The 17,923-nt window shown below is 42.5% G+C and overlaps 1 protein-coding gene across 4 annotated transcripts in view; it reads right to left on the reverse strand.

Moving 5' to 3' along the window:
- The window catches only part of WWC2 (WW and C2 domain containing 2), a 203,334-nt gene that overhangs the window by 38,831 nt on the left and 146,580 nt on the right, over positions 1-17,923 (reverse strand). For all 4 annotated transcript variants that reach the window (XM_032329219.1, XM_032329218.1, XM_032329216.1 and 1 more), the window contains exons 12-17: positions 16,048-16,177; positions 15,422-15,502; positions 15,238-15,324; positions 12,066-12,258; positions 10,192-10,356; positions 26-153 (exon numbers count right to left, since the gene is read on the reverse strand). In XM_032329219.1, the coding sequence (XP_032185110.1) occupies positions 26-153; positions 10,192-10,356; positions 12,066-12,258; positions 15,238-15,324; positions 15,422-15,502; positions 16,048-16,177 (784 nt within the window). The remainder of the gene's footprint in view (positions 1-25; positions 154-10,191; positions 10,357-12,065; positions 12,259-15,237; positions 15,325-15,421; positions 15,503-16,047; positions 16,178-17,923) is intronic.

Here is a 17,923-nt window from a genome sequence, read left to right on the forward strand (position 1 = left end):
AGCAAAAGGAAACAACTGCGTTTACCAGTCTCCATCTGGACCTCGTTGCTCTTCTTCCTGCCCTGGTTCTTCTTCTTCTTCTTCCCGTGCTAACTGCCGTTCCACAGCCAGGAGCTCGGCTGATGTTCTTGCAAGTAAGGCGGACACGGCATCCTGGGGAGTAGAAAGCATATGGCAATGAACATGATCTACTGTGAGAAATGATTTACCATCAGGTGGGGACGTAAGCTTCCAGTGGTGAAAAAGAAGGTAGTACAGGACCTAATCCTCCTGCTGAGAACAAATACGAAACCTGAATAAAATAAAAAGCAACAAATAAACCAATCTCCGGCTGTTTTATTTTTTATTTTTTAAAGATTTTATTTATTTATTTGACAGACAGAGATCACAAGTAGGCACAGAAGCAGGCAGAGAGAGAGGTAGAAGCAGGCTCCCCGCTGAGCAAGAGAGCCACATGCAGGGCTCGATCCCAGGACCCGGGGATCATGACCTGAGCTGAAAGCAGAGGCTTTAACCCACTGAGCCACCCAGGCGCCCCCCTCTGGCTGTTTTAAAGCAATGGAAGAACATCATAGGCAATCAGGTCTAGAGGCCAAGATCCCAGGGAGGAGAGAAGTGCAAAGAGGTGAAGTGACGTCATTGCCACTCTTCTCCCTTGGGGACATGTGTCAGCTCTAGCGGTGCGGCATACAGGCTAAACTTGTGGCTGTTCAAAAGACTGGCAGTATCGATAGGATGCAAAGATGAAAACCGAGCTGAACCACCATGGCGGGCAGTGCGCAATAGGCCAGAGAGAGGAACCAGTAGTGAGTCCAGTATTCTGTACAATATTCTTGATGTGCTATTTGCCATTCCTAAGTGGCATATGTGAAAGCAAGTGGTGAGAAACCAAACAAAACCCAGCTGTGAGGAGGCTAAAACAGGAAGCAGATGCTTCAGTTTCTTTATGGTCTCAGGTGTTTTTTCCCCTGGAGAGAGGAAAAATGGAACCCAGGTCCTCCAAGTGATCCAGGTGATCCGTAACCTGCCTTCTGGAAGAACATTAAATCCTCTCCAAAGCAAGGTATCATCCAGAGCCTCTACCATTCTTCATATATAATATCCAGCATCCACCGGAAACAGGACCCAATGAATGACTGAAGGCCAAGAACAGCAACAGATGAGACAAAAGAGGCAGGTCTACAGGTGATCCATATACTGCAGGTATTCAGAAAAGGAATTTACGTTTTTACAATCGGTTTGTTCACAAAAACTGATGACATGATGAAGAATTTCACTAGTGTATACAGAAAGGATACCACATTAGCACATCTGAGTGAAATTGCTGAAAACCAAAGAAAGAGAGAAAAATCTTGAGAACAGTGGAAAAAAAGATGCATCACTTTTGAAGGATCAGCTGTTCTCCGCAGCTCAACAGAACCAATGGACACCAGATGACAACAAAATGGTATCTTCGATGTGTTCAGAGAATTAACTGCCCACCTACACTTCTGAATATGCAGAAATAAAGTCCTTCACAAGTGGAAAGGAAGACACTGACAGATCTTCACTGGAAGAAATACCAGAGGGAGTTCTTCAGGTGGAACGAAAATGCCCAAATGGAAGCGCACTAATGCTGAAAGAAATGGAATACACCACGAAGGGTAAAGATGTGGGGAAATCTAAAAGAGTATCGACTGTCAATAAAACAATAATACCTTGTAGGATTTAAAATATACATACCTAAAATACATGACCAATAATTTCATGGAAGGAGGAAAGGGAATAAATATAAAGACTTTTAAAACTCTTATACTGCGTGGGAAAAAGTAAAAGCATTAATTTAAGGTAGCTTCTAATAATGCCAGGATACATGCTGTAATCACTAGGGATACAGCAAATAATAAAAGACTGTATTACTAATGATCTAGTAGGAAGGAAAATGAAATGTAAAAAACAAATGACTAATCCAAAAGAAGGAAAATGAAGAACAAAGAAATGTAAAAATGAGGAAAATGAAATGTAAAAATAATTGACTAATCCAAAAGAAGGAAAGCAAGGAACAAAGATAGCACTGAAAGAAAACAAACAACAAGAAAATAGGGTCAAACCCAGATATATCACTAATAGCATTAAATGTAAATGAACTAAGTATTTCCATTAAATGGTAAAGATTTTAAGACTGGACAATAAACCAAAACCAACTCTATACTGCTTACAAGTGAAACACTTTAAATCAAAGAAATCAGAAGTGTTGAAAGTAAAAGGATGGAAAAAGATAGAACCAGGGGCTGAGATAGCTTATGAACACCAGACAGATTTTTAAAAATTAGAACAAATAAAGAGGGACATTTTATAACAATAAAAGGGCCAGTTGAACAGAAAGCTACAACAAAATGCTAAATTTATATTTATCTAGACTATAGACACAAAAGTCAGAAAGCAAAGACTAAAAAACTAAAAGGAGAAACAGATGTCTATAATCATAAGTTGGGAGATTTTAATATATCTCTCCACAACCCGTAAAATAAGAGAACTGAAAAACCAGTAAATGTGGAAGATTTGAAGGACAAAATGAGCAAACTTGACCTGCAGAATGCATTCCTTTCAACAACACACAGAACTTTTACCAAAATTGACCACATTCTAAGCCATAAAGCAGGATTAAAATTCTGTATGATTGAAGAGTATATACTCTAGTCCCTGAAAACAGTGAAATATAGCTAGAAACCAATAATAAAACGATAACTAGAAAACCCCACTGTTTGGGAATTAAGTAAATATACTCCTAAAAAAACCTTATAGACCAAAAAAGAAATTACAATGGAAATTATAAACTATTTAAAATTCAAGAATGGTAGCATATTTTAATAATCTCATATTATCAAACTTGTGAAAAACAGCCAAAGCTATGCTCAAAAAGAATTTTTTAGCCCTAAATGCATATATGGGTAAAGAAGGTTGCTAAACAGTGATCTAACTCAAGAAGGAAAAAAATATAGCACATTACACCTAATGAAAGTAGAAGCAAGGAAATAATAAAAGAGCAGAATTAACAAAACAGAAAACACATACATAAATAGGAAAAAAAAAAATCAATGAGGCCAAACGTTGTTTCTTTGAATAAAATAAAACACCTGCCAAGTCCCTGGCAAGAGGGAGAAAAAACAGAAATGGTAAGAATTACCCATGTCAGAAACAAAACAGAGAACATAGCAAAGTCCTTGCATATATAAAAATAAGAAGGTATCAAGAATAACTTTGACAAATTTTTGGTAATACAGATAAAACAGACAAATCCTATAGAAAATACTACTTTTACTAAAATGAATGTTAAGTACAGAAACCTGGAATAGTCCTATATGTAATAAAGAAATTGAATCTGTAATTAAAAAACATTTCACCAGCCCTTTTCAACTGGGATTCTCTGAGAATTAAGCCTAATGACTTCTAGTATCCATTATATTAAAGCAAAAAAAAAAAAAACACCTAGATTGCCATAAGTTACGTGTCATCCTTGGGACAAATAAGAAAGTAGTCATTGAAAACATTTTTTATAGTGCGTACTTCCTTTGCAGAGCCTTAGTTGATAAAGGTTCCTTTTTAAAAGAAAATTACAGGCTGGGCTGGTGAATTTTCTTGGGAATTTTTCTGAATATTTAAGGAAGATATGACACCCATCTCACAAAAACCTTCTGTGGAAAGTAAAAAAGGAATGCTTTCTAACTTATATTATGAAGCCTGTAAAACCTTGATATCAGAAAATGACATTACAAAAAAAAGAAAACTAAAGATTAATTTCCCTCATGAATGTAAAGAAAACTCAAACACAAAATCAAGAAATCTAATCCAGCAATGTATATAAAAACATATACACCACAATGAAGTCTGTCCTATCCTAGGAATCCAAGGGTGGTTTAACATTCAAAAGTCAATCAATGCATAATTCACCACATTAAGAGAATAAAAGAGAACAATCATGTAATCAATTTAAGAAGTAAATGGTAAAAATGTTTGATAAAATTCAATATCCATGCATAACAGAAAGCCTCAGCAAACTAGAAAGAGTAAAAAACTTCTTTAATCTGAGAGCAATTATCTATAAATAGCCTCAAAAATCATTCTAAATGATGAATAATTGCAAGGTCTCACTCTGAAAAAAGTATAGTATTTTCCACAGAGGTAGACAACTAGGCCAACAGAATAGAACAGGATACCCATGAACAGACTCCCCCATGTTCAGGTCACTGGACTTACGACAAAGATGACACTGTCATGCAGCTGGGAAAGAAAATTTTTCTACAAATGATGCTGGGTCAATCCGCTATGATGTGGGTAAAAAGGAATCTTGACCCCTACCTCACACCTTATACAAAAAGTAATTTCAGTTGAATTTAGATCTAAATGTGAACGGTAAGGCAATAAAGCTTTTATAAGACAATGCAGTAAACCATCTTCATGATCCTGGGGTGGTGAATAGTTCTTAAATAGCAAAGGAAAGTACTGAGCATCCAGGGGAAAACTGATTGGTAAGACTACGTTAAGCCTGAGTCCTTCTTCCATTCACCAAGAGGCAACATTAAGAAAATGAAAAGGCAAGCCACAAAGTAGTAAAAGATATTTGGAAAAAAACAAAACCCATTAGACAAAACACTCAAGTCTAAAATTAAGAACTGCTATCAACCTATTTTAAAAAAGAGAATCCAATAGAAAAAAAAAACAAAAAAAAATCTTGAACAGACATTTCACAAAAGATGACATCCATCTGGCCATTAAACATTATTACAGGGGAACGCACAAAACAGGAGAGTACTATCTATCTATCTATCACAACAGCTAAAATAAAGAAGATAAATAAAGACATGTAGGAGATGCTAATAGCAACACTACTCATAACAGCCCCCGAATCAGAAACTCAAATGTCCATCAACAGCAGAATGGATAAAGAAAGTGATATAATTATACGATGACCTCTCACGCAGCGCGGAGCATGAATGAACTACAATTACACAAAACAACACAGGTGAGCTGCACAAACATATTGCTGAACAAGAGGTGTCAGACACCAAAGAACATGCACTGTATGATTCCATTTTATCAAGTTCAAAGACAGAAATCAGGATGGAGATGATCTTTAGGGGAGAGTGGTAATGACTAAATGGGGCACAAGGGAGGATTCTGGGGGTCCTGGGAATGCACTATACCCTGGGTGGTAGCTACACAGGTGTGTTGGCTTTGTGGAAATTCCCTGGAAAATTCACATTCACACGACCTTTGTACACTTTGTTAAAATCTCTCCATCACTCCTCTCCACAAAAGAGACGAGTTAAAGTGAGATTAGAATAAGATGACAACACTGTGAACCTAAGAAACACCAGTAGAATACTCATCCAGTAAAAGCAGAGCACACACTTTCCCAGGGGCACATAGAACATTCTCCAGGAATGGTAGCATATGCTAGGCCATGAAACAAGCTTCAGGAAACTTAGAAGGACTGAAATCCTACAAAGTATGTTCTATGACCACACTGTAATGACATAAAAAATCAATAATACAAGGAAATCATAAGAAGTAACAAAGATGTGGAAATTCACACATTCTTAAATAACCAATGAGTCAAAGAAGTCACGAGGAAAAATCAGAAAACACATAGAGATGAATGAAAATGAAGACATATCAGAGTTGGTAAGACACTGCTCCAACAGCACTCAGCAAGAGATTTATAGCCAGGAGTGCCTGTGTCAAAGCAGAAGAAAGATCTCAAATCTATAACCTAAACTTCTACCTTAGGAAATGGAAAAAGAGCAAACCTAAAGTAATCAGAAGGAAGGAAATAATAAAGACTACTCTCTCTCTCTCTAAAACAAAAACAAAAACAAAAACAAAAAAACAAAAAAAAACAGGATTGTCAGATGGAGTCCCGTGTCGGGCTCCAACTGAGCCTGGAGCCTGCTAAGATTTTCTCTTTCCCTCTCCCTCTGCCCCTCTCTAATAATAATAATGACAGAGTAGAAATTTATGAAATAGCAGATAGAGAAATATTAGAGATCAGTGGAGCCAAAAGGTGATTCTTTGAAAAGATTCAAAAAAGTAAAAACTTTTAGCTAAATTAACCAAGAAAAATAGAGAAAAAGTTCAAATTACTGAAAGTAGGAGACAAAGAGGGAATATCACTGTCAAATCCATAGTAAAATAATGAATTATAAGGGTTACTACAAACAACTGTTTGCCCACAAGTCAGACAACCCAGATAAATGAACACATTCTAGAAAGACACAAAACTACTCAAAGTGACATTATAACAAAGTTCTGAGTAGACTTATAAGTAAGAGACTGAATTAATAAACAAAAACTTTCCCAAAGTCCAAACCCAGAGGGTTTCATTGCCAAGTTCTACCAAACATTTTAAGAAGAATAATACCAATTCTTCTCAAACTCTTCCAAAAGACCGTTTAGGAGGGAATACTTCCTAAACTCATTCCCTGAGGCCAAAATTACTCTGATGTTGAAACCAAAGACATCAGGAGAAAACTATGAATACAGAGGAAAAAAAAAAAAACTCAACAAAATACGAGGAAACTAAATTAATAACATAAAAAGGATTATACACTATGACCAAGTGGGATTTATCCCGGGAAGGCGATGTTGGTTTGACATCTGAAAATCAATAAACCATATGAACAGAATAAAGGATAAAAACCACATGTCATCTCAAAAGAGCCAGAAAAGACCAGTTAAATCCACAGCTTTTACAATAAAACACTCAACAAACTAGGAAACGGATTTCCCTCCATTCGATGAAGGGCAGTTACAACAAACCACAGCAGAAATCATACGTAACGGTGAAAAACTGAAAATTTCCCCTTAAGATCACATCCTTGACAAGGATGTCTGTTCTCACCACTTCTTGCGATATCAAAATGGAAGTTCTAGCCAGGGCGAAGGGGCAAGAAAACAAAATAAAAGGCAACTGGAAAAAAAGAAGTAAAACCAACTCTATTTGCAGAAGATAGAATCTTACCTATAGGAAATCCTAGGGAATCCACAAAAAAACTATTTGACCTAATAAACCTGGTCAGTGAGGTTGCAAGATGCAAGATAAGTAGTCAAAATCAATTGTGCAATGAATAATCTGAAAATGAAATTAAGAAAACAGTTCTATTTACAATAACATCAAAAAGAATAAAGTTAACCAAAGATGTAAGATTTTGGGCTCTGAAGAGGGCAAAACATTTTTTGAAAGAAGTTAATGAAGACCCAAATAAATGGGAAGATATCCTGTATTCATGATCAGAAGACTTAAAACTGATAAGATGACAATACCTTCAAAATCGATCTACAGGCTCAGAGCAATCTACATAAAAATCCTACCTGCTTTTTTTTTTTTTTTTTTTTTTGCAGAAGTTGACAAACCGATACTGAAATTCATATGGAAATTCAAGAGACCCCAAATAGCCCAAACTATCTTAAAAAAGAAAAACAAAGCTGGATGACTCATATGTTCCTATTTCAAAAGAACTACAAAGCTACAGTCATTGCGATACTGTGATGTGGGCACAAATACAGACATACAGATTAACAGAACAGAATTTAGAATTCAGAAGTATAAAGGATCATATTTGCGGTAATGTGCCTTTCAGCAAGGGTACCAAGTAGAGAAAGATTAGTGTTTTTAATTAAGCGGTACTGCGAGGAACTGCATACCCACCTACAAGAAAATGGAATTGGACCTACTCCTCATATCACACAGAAAGAAAAACTCAAAAGGATCAGAGACCTAAAAATAACATGGAACTTTCAAACTCTCAGAAGAAAACACAGGACTAAATCTTTATGATGTTTGGCTGGGCAAAGTCTTCCTAGACAGGACACCCATAGCACAAGCAATGCAAGAAAAAACAACAACAACAGGCAATCTGGACTTTGATCAAAATTTACAATTTTGTATTGCAAACAAAACCACCAGGAAAGTGAAAAGAAACCCACTGAATGAGAGAAAATATCTGCAAGTTATTTATTGGATAAGGGACTTGTATCAAGAATATATGAGGAACTTTTATAACTTAATAATAAAATAATAAATAAAGAGATAATAATCAAGTGAAATAGTAAAAAGATGAAGTCATCTAAAACACAAAGGATTCAACTAGGCAGCTCTCAAAAAAAAATTAAAAATATACCAATGAGAGGAGAAGGGAGTTGAACCATGAGAATTGGAAGGGGAGGTGAACCATGAGAGACTATGGACTCTGAAAAACAATCTGAGGGTTTTGAAGGGGCGGGAGGTGGGAGGTTGGGGGTACCAGGTGGTGGGTATTAGGGAGGGCACGGATTGCATGGAGCACTGGGTGTGGTGAAAAAACAATGAATACTGTTATGCTGAAGAAAATAAATAAATTTTAAAAAATTAAAAATATATATATACCAATGGCCCATAAGTCCATGAAAATGTGCTCAGGATCAGGAGTCATTAGGGAACTATACATCAAAACCACAACAAGCGCCTCACACCGCCTGGCCAAAATCAGAAAGACAAGTAATAACGTGTGGCAAAGCTGGGCTGGCAGGAGTCCGCGCACATAGTAAGGCTGAAAACGGTGCCCCCACTGGGGAGGACAGCTTGTCAGCTCCTCAAGACGTTAAAACCCAGAGCTATGACCCAGCAGGTCCACCCCTAGGTACGGACGCCAAAGAGGAATGAAAACGTATGTCCTAACAAACCCTTGCACAGATGTTCACAGCAGCGGTATTAATAGTCAAAAGTGGAAACAGCCTAAATGCCCATGTACTGATGAACAGATAAACTAGTACACCCACATAATAGAGCACTCTTTGGAATGATAAGGGAATGGGGTACGAATACACGCTAGCGTACAGAGGTACTCCGAAAACGCAACGCTAAGTTGAAGAAGTATTAGTCCATGTACATGAAATGTCCATGGTAAGCAAATTTACAGAGGCAGGAGAATGAGTGGTTGCCTCGGGGGAAAGGCCTTAGCAAGGACGGGGAGCCACTGCTCATGAGTAGAGGGAACCTTTCTGGGATGGTGACAATGTTGGAAGACTACGTCGTGGTGACGGTGACCCAGCTCCGTGAATACACTAAAAAACCACTGAACGGTGTGGTTCGGACGGGTGAACTGTCCGTTTTCCACGGAGGACCCACACGGTATGTGAATTACACTGCATCAAGCTGTTAAACAATCTACCCACACTGGGACCATCCCATCGGCGCTCTCCAAGGTCCAAGTCTGATTTCATCATCCCGTGCGCCTCCCCTAGCGTCGACCACAAACCGGGGCGTGTGACACAAGCTTGACCCACACTCTTGCGTCTCTTTCACCACCCACCACGACGTCCACTGTCGTTCCTTGCACCCAAGAGATGATCAGTGATTATCTGACTTCTGCTCAGTAAACTCTTTGCTCAGAGATACCCGAATATGCACTTGAACTTGGTAACGACGTTCACAGACGCCAAGTCAGTGATGAATGGCTTCCCAGAATGCCCCCTCTGTAAATTTTTAGAAGTGCTGAATGTGGATGACCTGTTGGTTTATAACAAACTCAACAGAAAATATTTATCACTTTACTGATGTAACAAATAGTGACTAAGACAATCTTTAGCCTTAGTCATTTAACGGCTGCAAACGATCCAAGTTCCAAATGTATAACCCGAGCACAACATATAAAATATAAATTTAAGGACGCCTGAGTGGCTCAGTGGGTTAAGCGTCTGCCTTCGGCTCGGGTCGTGGTCTCGGGGTCCTGGATCGAGCCCCACATCGGGCTCTCTGCCCAGCAGGGAGCCTGCTTCCCCCCTCTCTGCCTGCCTCTCTGCCTGCTTGTGATCTCTGTCTCTCTGTCAAATAAAGAAATAAAATCTTTTAAAAAAATAATAAATAAATAAATAAATAAAAGTATAAATTTAAAGCGAAAGCTTTTCCAGGGTCACCTAACCCCGCTATGACTCCGCATCAGTTTATTCTGATGGAAGTGTGAGCAGAGACGAGCGGTTCTTTTATAAGCTGTACCTGAAACGAAGCTGGAAATTATCTTTCTTTCCTGTTTCGAGTTGTTGGGAAGCTGCGAAGAAGGGGTGAGCCGGGGGAGGAAGGGTGGTGAAGGGGACCGGGCACAGGCCGGTACCGCGGCATCCCACGCTCCACATTATCTCCTTCAGTCATGCCTCTGTACTCCAGGTTGGACTCACCAAGTCTATCGCGTCTATTAACGACTGCGTCGTTTGGAATACAGAGTCCTCGTTTCCTTCGTCATTCTTTTTGCAAGACATTTGCTTGGAAGGAAGCAGGTTATACCACAGAGTGAAAATCTCGCTGGAAAATGGTAAATCAGCCAGACTGATCTGAGTTCCAGCCTGCGTGAAAGGAAGAGGGTGGGCGGAGAAAAGAAGAGAAAAGAAGACGTTTAAATTCATGTTTGCTTCCTCTCATGTAATTAAGATTATTGGGCTAGCCCGCTTCAGGGTTTACAGAATACAGTAGTCCGGATATAAAGAATTGGTAAATTTTTTTTTTTAACCTGAAGGTGTGACTAAGTAAGATATAACCCCAATCTAGAAGCTAACCCCAGGATTATTTTGTAAGATACTGTTTTGCTAAGACCTAATGACTTAAGGATGCAACTTTCTGTATTTTTTAAAGAAAAGTCAAAAAATAAATTAAAAAATAAACAACTAAGCATAAATCATAATAGCTCTCACAATATGCTGTAAGAGACATTTGATTATTACTCACAAAAACCCATTATCCAGTATAAAATTCAAAAACCAGGGGCACCTGGGTGGTTCAGTTGTTTAAGCGTCTGCCTTGGGCTCAGGTCATGATCCCAGGGTCCCGGGGTCGAGCCCATGTCCGGCTCCCTGCTCAGGGGAACCTGCTTCTCCCTCTCCTCCCCACTCATGCTCTCTGTCATTATTTCTACCTCTCTCTCAAATAAATAAATAAAATCTTAAAACAAAACAAAACCAAAATCTTACTGTGGCTCTTAAATGAGAGACCAGATAGCAAATTTTTTCTTCGGATATGCAGAATGTCAAGAAAAGTTTTCACATTCGAGCAAATGACATATATGAGCCAGAATCTAATTAAATGGTACCATTTTTTAAGGCTATTAACATATTCACTAACTTTAAGGAGCTTCTGACACACATATCTACTGTAGCAATCTGCTAGCCTAATGAGTCTGTTCTTTGTTTCTCTTTTTACTGCCACGTAATATTATCAAATATTTTTTTTCGTACCAAGAAAAGGAAATAATAATAAGAAATCTATCACCCTTAGGAACTTTGTTCAGCACGAAGCGTGTTTTTGTGTTTCTGACTGTCCCGCAGAGAAAAGCTCAACCTGAAACCCGTGCTACTGTTTGGACACACAGGCAGCCCCTCGCTCCCTGCATTTGACCATCCTATGTACCTTTTCCAGTGTGTAATGGTTTTCTGGCTGTTATGTACAAGGGCGTGTTAAACTCACCATTAGTTATAGGTGATGTCTCTAAAAAGCAACATTTAAGTCTTCCTAGAAGCTATGATACCAGGGCTAGGGAGAATATAATAAAGGGACCGGACACTCAGTCTGCTGCTTAATTTAAATTTACAACAGTGAATCACATGTGGAATGTCTTTTTGCTCTCCGGCTCCATCGTTCATCAGCTGTAGGACCCTAGACTTACCACCTCTTCTGAAAAAAAAAAAGAGGTACTCGTACCTCTTCCCTGAGACTGTCATGAGGATTAGATGATATGTACAAACCGCCCAGCACAAGACTCATGTTGGGAGTAGTGAGCATGCTTCAGAGTGATCATCATGGCAGAGGTCACCGGGCAGAACAGGAGACAGATTTTACAGAAAATCACAATTAATAAGCAGAACTGAGAGGTCTTGAATAAGAGAATGAAAACCAGCAATCCCCGCTTCAAATAAAAAAAATGAGAGCATCGCTGCTGTGCGCGAGGTCCTGGGCGGATCTGTGGGGTGTCAGGGCCAGCGCACGGGTGTCTAGAGAGCTCTTCTCCAAGTACACCCCACCCCGGGCCTTCTGTGGTGATGGGGCCTGGGAAATGACCTACCAGGCATTCTTCACTCCAGTGTCTGCTAACAGAGCAAAGGTCCACTCTCAGCGTCTTCTGCTGTAAGGCTGTTTGGGAAACCGCCACTCTGAACACGTCGTTGAATAAGATGCATTCTGTGGCCGGATGGACCTTTGTGCGAAACAGACAGCTGACGTCCGCTGACGAGGGCAGCAGAGCAACCCTGAAGTAGCTGCAAAGAGCAAGAGTCAAAGGATTTCACTGGACCTTGGACGACACCGGAGCCAGTCCGACCACGCCCAGCGGCAGAGAGAAGGCTCCGTCTTCCGCCCACCCGAGCCCACGGTGCCCCGTGCCTGCCACTCAGTCCAGGGCTGCAGCAAAGACAAAATCCATGGGGCGGATGAATGTAACATCCCACCTGCCCAGGACGCCAATTCCGAAGTAAAGTTCTCTGAGTCCGGGAAGATGGGATCATGCAAAGCCAATTCTGTCCCAAAGAATCTTCACCCCCGTTAAACAGGGGTGAATTCTGTCCCAAAGAATCTTCACCCCCGTTAAACAGGGGTGCTGGTGATCATTTCCCAGGACTGGACTACACTACCCTACGGGTTCACAATTCCTAGAAATGGCCCGAGGTATTTTCTTTTAAATCCCAGAAAGAAAAGCCCATTAAATCTGCCCCCCACCCCAATTCTGGGCTGATCTAATTCCTATTCTAAAAAAAGACACCTTTCTCCAATTATGAAAACCGTAAATTCATAGGCAGGCCTGAGGGATGTCCTACTATTTCTGTATTTTTATATCAGAATAGAAAACTGATGACGCAATATGTACAATTATGGAATTATCAGAATATAAAAACCAACTATGGAAAGTCAGCCTGAGGGGACTGCGGGGCCTTGCTCGGCTGCTGTTAAGGCTGGAGATGGGGCAGAAGAAATCTGTTCCCGAAAGCCAGGAGGGGAAGTGCGGCTGCAGAGCTGGAATGGAGGAAGCCCTTTGCTGCCCCTCCAGACCTCAGTTTCCCTCTGTGCCAGTGGCCTAACCACTTCCGCGACCCCAAAACGTTTCCACCAGAGGCAGCAGGGGAAGAAAGTCGCTCTTCCTTGCATTCTGCTGTAGGTGGGGTCTCTCCACACTGGAGACAGGAGCCCACCAGCTGGAGGGTAGCTCTGCCTGGTGTAATTAATAACCAGAAAGTAAAATTTGAAATTGGGGGCAGGAGCATCCAAACATCCCTGGACCACTTTTGCAATACTTCCCTTTTGGCAGCGTCCTTATTCAGGCCGAGGCTTTCATGTAGGGGCTTAGGAACACGGCCCTAGACATCTCAGGAAGGCGCAGACCAGTCCATGAGTAACTGCCTGCGAGCTGGGCGCATCAGAGCCCGCTGCACTCACTGCCTGAGGACAGTCACGGGTCCTGAACTGTGCTGGCTGTCACCCTACCCCAGGGGTACTTTGTTTGACTTCCCAGGAGGAAAGTGAGAGTGACCGTGATTGGCTCGGCAGTGGCACTTCTGGGGACGCCTGCCCTTAACAGCATGAGGTTAAAGAAGATGCGGGTTCTCTTGGGGACTTCGGTGGTTTTCTCCCGACTGGTGGGATGGCTCTCCCTGTTCGTAGGTTCGACCCCTGGTAGAGTGGTCTTCTCCCAGGTGATGCCTCACTGAAATGAAAAGGCTGCCGACACCCCAGGATTTCAGCCTACTTACTGGTAGGGAGAAGTCACAGATAATATAGTCAAGCCAATCTTCCCTGAATACTACTGACCGGCCTTCCTAATCTCAGTTCCAGTACGCAGGCTCTCTGGGGTGATGCAGACACGCCCCAGGAAGCCTTCCCTCCTTCTGGTCTCCCTATTTAACACGGACCACCCCCCCCCCAACACACACACCTTGAATTCAGGAGACCCCGCAGCCCACGCCCCTCCTGGAACTCTACTCCCCGTAGCTTTGATGACCGCCGATACACAGAAGCCACTCAGTCTGTTCTACTGTCTCCGGAACAATCTCACCTTGCTCTGTTTTTACTTAGACCCGGTTTCTTTTCTCTGACAAATCTTAGGAGTATTCGGATGTGAACTGAAAAGTAAACCCACAGGGAAAACATCCAGAACTCTTACATTTACTCTATGAAATGTCCTTCTCATTGAGGAATACATTCTCATCACCAAGGAGAACATCCCCCTGGCCGGGTCCAGAGTCCTGGGAAACACCCATCAACAGCTCTTTCTTATTTCCAAGTCCTTTTCTTTTCTTATTTTTTTTTTTTTAATTTTATTTGTTTATCTGACAGACAGAGATCACAAGTAGACAGAGAGGCAGGCGGGGGTTGGGGAGGAAGCAGGCTCCCCGCCAAGCAGAGAGCCTGACGTGGGACTTGATCCCAGGACCCTGAGATCATGACCCCAGCTGAAGGCAGAGGCTTTAACCCACTGAGTCACCCAGGCGCCCATTTCCAAGTCCTTACACTAGCAGACTGAGCAAAGTGTGAAGTGCAGAGCTACTCGGAGATTCTGGATTTGAAGTCAGAGGTGCTGAGTTGAAATCTGGCTTCTTCCTGGGGTTCTCTGGCCATGGGCCTTTAAGAGAGCCCCTGAAAGGCAGACTCCAGAGAGTGTGAACGGTCGCAAGAGATCCTAGAGACACATGTCACGAGAGAATCCCCAGGCAACAGGCTACGTAGCATCATAACTTCACTTAAAGTGAAATAACTTTAAGGAATTACTGTCACAGGGAGGCAAATGCTAGATGCTAAGGAATGACGCGCTTACATGTAGCATGATATGGCCTCTGGCCAAGTTGTATTGACAAGTGAAATTTGTTCACTGTATTTTCATGTAAAAGATCAGAAAATTACTTTAAACCAACAGCAGGTATAATCAAGCAACAACAAACATTTTAATTAAATTAAAATTAAAAGACTCAGGCCCCAGTATAGCATATTACAGTTTCTGGTTGTAAAGAGAGATTTAAAAAACTCTTGGTTCCTAAGCCTAACCACGAATGGGTTGGATAAGGATCAAAATCTAGTACACTTTTCGCACATTCTCCTTTACTTTGCGTTTTGTTCACTGCGGACTGAGGGCTCGGTCCGCCCTGTATGTCTTTCGCACGTTCATCTGGGTGAACTTCTCCAGCACGATGTACAATTTATCACGCGCGAACAATACGCAGCTCTTCAATTTGGTCTTTGATTTTACTTACACTTTTGAAGTATGAGGTATCAAGAAGGCGTGAAGATTTCGGAGCTGTGCTAAAATCACCATGAAGCTTGACCTTTTGGCGTCGTATCTGTCAGAAGAGAAGCGGATGAAAGCAGGAAAGGGCGCAGGCCAGTTGTCCCTGCACCGAATTCTAGAACCGCCCTCCTCCACGTGCCTTCCCTTACCTGAGGCCGATCTGCACCTGGGCCGTCTCCACGATGGTGACATCCCCATCACTGTAGGAAACATCTTCAGCTTCACTAGGCCTAGAGACAGGGCAACAGGGGGCGCAGGTGAACCGTTTATGAACATGGGTATTGACTGTCTCGGTTACTGTTTGCCACTTGCTGATTCTGAATGAAAATCTGAATTAACAGCACTTCTCCAGCCCCCAGGGTACCTGACCCCAGGGAAAAAATTACTCTTTTAGATCCTTCTTCATCTTTTCAAGAGGAGTCTGCCTGTGAGCCATTCGGGCTAAGACTTCCTGATGCCTGACTTTCCTGAGCCTCCCTGGGAAGGGGGGTGTCCCCCCCACCACCCCGAGATACATTCCAGGCTTCTAATAGACACAAGAGGTTCATGTTCCAAATGAGGAGTGGCCAACAACTCCAACATTCTCCTTAAAATTGAGTTTTAAGTCTCCGAGCGGGTCAGATGGCAGGTTTCTGATACACTGGAATTTTCAGGCCCACCATTTCTTTAATGCCCACCGCCCTTCCACGGCAGAGCGGACCCCCAGGCTACAGCCCACACGCACGGCTAGGAGGAGGTAACCGTGTAACGCACAAGCGCTCCTGCGAGTCCTTACTGTTTGACGAAAGCTTCGTAGACCCCGCTGTCTCCAGCCACAGACTCGTCGGACACGGCGGCCGACACGCAGGCTGTCTTCTCCCCGAGCAGGTGGCTGGCTCTTCTCTTCGGTAATGATTTTTCCACATCTAGGGAGGGGAGAGCGAGCGTGCTAATTAGGATTTATTATTAGGAAAAGTTAAATGTAAAAATACACACGTGGCTTGGTTAGGAGCGATCCCAAAGACTTTGTATCTGGGAATCGAGGACGTCACTACTGGAGTGGACAGACGTGGCCGCTTCAAGGCATCCCGATGTTACAGAGGTCCCTGGGATGCCAGTTATTTTGATCATCATTTGAGAAAGAATACAGTTTCTCTCCGTCCGGAAACGCTTGAAGGGAAGCGATAAATGACACACATGGCTGTCGGTCCCTGGCTTCTCTCTGGTAGGGAGTCACCGCAGTCACCATCCGCCCGGTGGCAAGGAGCGAGCTGCATCCCTCAACTCTTAAAAGGTATTTCTGGAACAGAGGGCATCTAGCTACTCAACGGCAAGAAAGGTTTCTGCCTCTTCAGCTCCCCCCGTTTCCCTCCACACATGTAGAGATGTAGCCCTCTACATCTCGTGGGCTACCATGCTAACAGAAGCTAAAGAAAAAAAAAGTCTTTGACTTATAGAATTCCTCACCAGCTAATACCATCAGGGGAAAAAAACAACAACAACAACAACTTTGTGCTACTGAATCTTCAGCACCAACTCCCACTTAACTTTTATCTCTAACTCATATTCCTACACTGTGTCCTGCGGTGAGCGGGGAGCGCTCGCTGAAAGCCACGTTCCTATGGAGTAAGCCGCGAGCCTGCAGCGCTCTTTCATCCGCAGGAGAGTGAGCCTAGATCAGGAGGATTGCTATGCATCTCGCCCCCCTCCTGAGTCGTGACTTTACATCTTGTTAAGATGTTTAAGTTTTAACGCTTCAGATTACAGGATTGATTGCTGCATTTCCCTCTTTATTTCTGGCAGTGGGAATGCTTTCTCCTTGATGATCAAGTGCCTCTCTCCGCCCACCCCCCTTCGTGAGGGGTGAAGGTGATGACATGATTTATTGATTACCCCCGGGAATATCCGCAGCAGCTGAAATTGACTTTGACAATGACAGAGACTGAATGGAAGGACTTCGTAGTCGTTTCGAAGTGGTCTCTGTCCTCCAGCGGGGACTGGCGCCAGGGAGTGGGATGTGCATAAGGGAAGTCGGCTTGACCTGCAGAAGATTCCAGAGTGCTGAGGGAGAGCGAGCGGCGTCATGATCCTGGGCCACCTGCCCCCCACACAGAGGTCAGACGCCCCCGAATGGGCTGAGTGCTGGTGATCTGACCTCTAGAGGATGAGTCTTTATGGTTAAATATATGCTTTTAGCTGTTTTCACGCATGGCTCTCGACACGCTTTCCAAAGAAAGCTCTCTGATATCCTTCCTTTAGGGTGACCGCTTTCTAAGGTAGCAGCTTTCTAATACAAGATGTGTTTGAAAGGTAAGAGCTCTATCCTGGAAGCTTTGGCGATGCTGCGTTCTCGGAGCAGACCCAGAAACAGGAGCAAGGCTAGCGTCAGGCAAAGAGGCCCACGGACCCAGGTGGGGTCGGACCCTGGGCGATTCTTGCGCTGGTCTCCTGGTTCTCTGGCAGCCGGCTTCAAGGACCAGCCCCTCCAAACTGACTGAGTGTTGAGAATGGGTCGCTGGGGAACATTACAAATACACAAAGAGTGAAAACAGCTTTGACATGCTCAAGAGCCTTCAAGCCCAAAGCACAGAAAACACGCCACTTTCTTCTCTTGCCTCTTCTTATGCACTTTCATGTCAGCAGCCTGTGGTAGGAGCCGGGCTTAGCACCGT

This window comes from Mustela erminea, chromosome 21, assembly GCF_009829155.1.
Source record: "Mustela erminea isolate mMusErm1 chromosome 21, mMusErm1.Pri, whole genome shotgun sequence".
NCBI classification, from domain to species: Eukaryota; Metazoa; Chordata; class Mammalia; order Carnivora; family Mustelidae; genus Mustela; species Mustela erminea.